Source organism: Otolemur garnettii, unplaced genomic scaffold, assembly GCF_000181295.1.
Source record: "Otolemur garnettii isolate 467f Iridium unplaced genomic scaffold, OtoGar3 scaffold00001, whole genome shotgun sequence".
Lineage (NCBI taxonomy): Eukaryota > Metazoa > Chordata > Mammalia > Primates > Galagidae > Otolemur > Otolemur garnettii.
The window spans coordinates 72,581,962-72,586,312 of record NW_003852396.1 but is presented as its reverse complement, the minus strand read 5'-3'; the positions used below and the strand labels follow the sequence as shown (position 1 = coordinate 72,586,312).

General features: G+C 52.6%; 1 protein-coding gene across 1 annotated transcript in view; it reads left to right on the top strand.

Annotated features, from left to right (window-relative positions):
- The first annotated feature begins 1,651 nt into the window (after positions 1 to 1,651).
- Positions 1,652 to 4,351, top strand: part of RAPSN (receptor associated protein of the synapse) — a 10,749-nt gene continuing 8,049 nt past the window's right edge. The window contains exons 1-2 of the mRNA XM_012802945.2: positions 1,652 to 2,053; positions 2,676 to 3,014. Coding sequence (XP_012658399.1) covers positions 1,862 to 2,053; positions 2,676 to 3,014 — 531 coding nt within the window. The 5' untranslated portion in view covers positions 1,652 to 1,861. The remainder of the gene's footprint in view (positions 2,054 to 2,675; positions 3,015 to 4,351) is intronic.

Below are 4,351 nucleotides of genomic sequence, written 5' to 3'. Positions count from 1 at the left end.
TCTCTTAAAAAAAAAAAAAGTTAAAAAAATATATTTACTCTGTTTGAAAAAATATATTACTCTGTTTCTGTTTGAAAATTCTTTTGAAAATAATTCATGATCTTTTTTTTTTTTTTTGAGACAGAATTTTACTTATTAACCCTCGGTAGAGAGCTGTGAAGTCACAGCTCACAGCAACCTCCAACTCCTTGGGCTTAGGCGATTCTCTTGCCTCAGCCTCCCAAGTAGCTGGGACTACAGACACACTCTACAACGCCCGGCTATTTTTGTTGTTGTTGTTGCAGTTATGCTGGAGCTGGGTTTGAACCCATCACCCTAGGTATATGGGGCCGGCGCCCTACCCACTGAGCCACAGGCACCGCCCTTAATTAATGATCCTTAAAATTGTCTAGGCATACCTAAGACCCTCTCAGGGCATACCAGTTGAAAATCACTGTCCTAGGAGCTAAAACGTCGACATATAATTTGGGAGGGGGCACAACACAGTTTAGCCATACCACAAGGAGTTAGTGGGCATGGGACTTCTCCTTGGGCAGATGAAAATGTTCTGAAATTAGTGGCAATTAATGCACAAATTTGTGAATATACTAAAAACCGCCTAATTATCCATTCTGAGAGGATGAACTTCACCCTGGGGGAGAGAAAGGAGAGAGAGAGGCGGGGGGAGCTGTGGGGTTGGTAGGAGCCTGTCATTTAGGCCTCTTCATCCCTGAGAGCCCCAGTACTTTGTAAGACCTTGCCTATCTCCACAATATTAAAGCTCCTTAGTAGGAACCCTTTCAAATCAGGGTGGAGATTGGAGTCAAGGGCAGTTTGCCGTGGAGCAGGATCACCTCTTACTTATCAACACCTACTTGTTTCCTATGTGCCAGGCACTGTCCCACTCAACTAGTAAGTCATTTAGTTTTCATAACAATTCAGTGAGCCCGTACTGTTACTCTCTTCATTCCTCAGGGCCAGGTAACTTGCCCAGAGTCACACTGCCCACATCCATAGATCCATCCTGGCTCCAGGTCCCATGTTGTTAACCAGCTCCACTGTGCCTTGTGAGACCCTCTTGAGAGCTCTTGAGTTAAAGTTTATTATCCTATTATTATCCTCATTCTATAGATGAGGAAACAAGCTTAGAGAGGTAAATGACTTGGCTAGGGCTCACCCTGTGGCTTAGGAGGAAGCCAGGCCAGGCCCCAGGCCTCTGGCACCAGCTGGATATCCTTCTCCATCCCTCTAGGATGAGGTACCAGAAATGGTGCGGGTAAGTGACAGTTGTGCCCCGAGAATCACAGGAACAAAGCCACGGGAGGGTTGGGGTGGGAGAGTTTAGATGCAGGAGAAACAGAGTAGGACACTTGCCCCCAGCCCCCGGATGCCCATGTGTCCATCTCATCACTGCTTCCTCTCCAGCTCTTAGCCCCTCTTGGCCTGAGGACTGAGCTTCTTCCTGGCTGGAGGCAGCTCCTTGGCAAGGCTGCCCCAGGGTTGGGGGAGAGGTGGGCAGCCTGCCAGGACTGTCGGAGCTGGCGTCAAAGGGACGCCAAAGAGGGTACCCAGGTGGCAGTGTGCTGGTGTCCCTGGGGCAGCCCCCTCCCAGTGTGGGTGGGGCAGAGGCCCTCGTGACCTTGCTGCTGACATTCCTCATGAGCCACGTGGCCCCAACTGGCAGGGACAGCTGTGCAGAAGGGCCGCACCAGCTTTGTTCCCAGTGTGGCACCCGCTCTCCACCCAGGCCTTACTCTGCTCCCACTCGACTCTTTCACTCGTGGGGCTCAGTGGGCAGCTGGTGCTGTAGTTCCCGTACCATGAGTGCCTAGAGGCAAGGAGCCACCAGGGTCTCCGGAGTCAGGTAGTGGGCTCTGGGGGGATGGGGCAGGACCAGACGAAGCAGCAGATTGAAAAGGGGCTCCAGCTGTACCAGTCTAACCAGACAGAGAAGGCACTGCAGGTGTGGATGAAGGTGCTGGAGAAGAGCTCCGACCTAGTGGGGCGCTTTCGCGTGCTGGGCTGCCTGGTCACAGCCCACTCCGAGATGGGCCGCTATAAAGAGATGCTGAAGGTGGGTGGACCCAGCCGGGCTGGATTCTCCTGGGCTCCCCAGCCCGTTCCGGGCCTCCCCTGCTCCCCTGCATCCCACAGGCTGGCACCTGAGACTGCAACTCTGAAACTGTATCCAAGGCCTTGGGTCTTAGGTGGTGGCTCTTAGCTTCAGATTCAGGCCTCCGGCCTTAGACTTCAGTGTCTGAGCCTCTGAAACTGAGATTCTCAGGGTCCAGAATTCAGGGTCTCAAGACCAGGACTCAGAGTCTAAGTTTCAGCCTTTCTTTCAAGGGTGCTGTATCTGAACCTGGTGGGGTGTGGTCTCCAGGTTTGAGGCTGAGGGTGTGTGAGTGGTAGACTCTAGATCTGAGGGTTGGGGGGAAGGGTGAAGGCTGTGAGTCTAAGCTTGGAGGTTGAGACTTCAGGCTGAAGCTGCTAGTCTATGGCTGGGGTATAGAGGATGCATCTGAGCCCAGCATTGGATGGAAGGGCTGGGTCTGAGGCTTTGGGGGTCTGCTGCTTTGGGTGTGAGGCTGGGGCGCGGGCATGGAGCCTACAGCTCTGAGCCTGTGGAGTCGGGGATGGGGCCCAAGGCTCAGAGTCTAGGCTGAGGACCACCTGCCCACTGCCCTGGTGGGCAGTTTGCTGTGGTACAGATCGACACAGCCCGGGAGCTGGAGGATGCTGATTTCCTCCTGGAGAGCTACCTGAACCTGGCACGCAGCAATGAGAAGCTGTGCGAGTTCCACAAGACCATCTCCTACTGCAAGACCTGCCTTGGCCTGCCTGGCACCAGGGCAAGTGCCCAGCTTGGAGGCCAGGTCAGCCTGAGCATGGGCAATGCCTTCTTGGGCCTCAGTGTCTTCCAGAAGGCCCTGGAGAGCTTCGAGAAGGCCCTGCGGTATGCCCATAACAACGATGACGCCATGCTCGAGTGTCGCGTCTGCTGCAGCCTGGGCAGCTTCTACGCCCAGGTCAAGGTGAGCCTGGGTCCCAGTGGGGGGTCTTTGAAGTTCCCTGGGACCTTCTCATGATCATTACCTGGTCCAGTCCTCCTTTTTTTTTTGAGACAGAGCCTCAAGCTGTCGCCCTGGGTAGAGTGCTGTGGCATCACAGCTCACAGCAACCTCCAACTCCGAGGCTCAAGTGATTCTCTTGCCTTGGCCTCCCAAGTAGCTGGGACTACAGGCACCCGCCACAATGCCTGGCTGTTTTTGCATTGTAGTTGTCGTTGTTTGGCAGGCCCGGGTTGGATTTGAACCCACCAGCTCTGGTGTATGTGGCTGACGCCTTAGCCGCTTGAGCTACAGGTGCTGAGCCGGTCCAATCCTTCTTTTAGGTAGGGACAAAGAGGCTGAGAGGTCACCAAGGGGGAAGACTAATCCAAGAAGGTAACAACTTGGCCAGGAAGGGCAGAGCCAGAATGCAAACCTTGATCTGTCTGACCTCCTGGGGGAATGGGAAGTTCCTGTGTGAGGACAGGCCCTGGGCCTACACTGCCAGGTGTTTGCTGTGTGATCTTGGGCGAGTCACCTCTGCTATCTGAACCTTGGGAGATACATCTACAAAATGAGGGAGAATAAGGCTTACCTCTCAGAAGGGTTGTAAGGATTTAGTCATTAAGTATTTAATAAGCATCTGTTATTCCCAGGTGCTGTTGGCCTAGCACAAAGCCTGGCCTCACACACCTTGCATTCTAGTTGGGAGAGAAAGTGAAGCAGGGCTGGGCGGGCAGCACCAGGGGTTTGAAGTCCTAACAGGGGTGATGTTTGATGACTTGAAGGAGATGAGAGGGGGTGAGCCAGGCAAAAATCTGGTGAAAGAGGATTCTAGGCAAAATAAGAGGGAAACAATAAAGCAAAACTCCAGCCTGGGGAGTGTGCCAGGAATATTCCCAGAAAGAGGCCAGGATGGCCCTGGGACAGGACTCAGGTATCCCAGGAGGTTGACAGGAGGGAAGACAGACTGTGTTCCCTTTTCCTTAAGCATCTGAACTGTGCTTGGCCCATGGAAGATTTCAATGCCTGGCACAGAGTAGATGCTTAATAAATCTTCCTCTTAATAAGTATATTAATGCTAATGGATCAGAGCTGGGATAGGAGGGAATGAGCATCATCAGGATGATAGCCAGGATTTTGTTTTCAGGAACTAGATGTAAGAGGAGCCATTCATGAGATAGGATTGAGGAGGCATGGGAGTGTTTGTTAAAGCCATTTATTGTTGTTTTTTTTTTTTTTTTTTTTTGAGACAGAGCCTCAAGCTATCCCCCTGGGTAGAGTGCCGTGGCATTACAGCTCACAGCAACCTCCAACTCCTG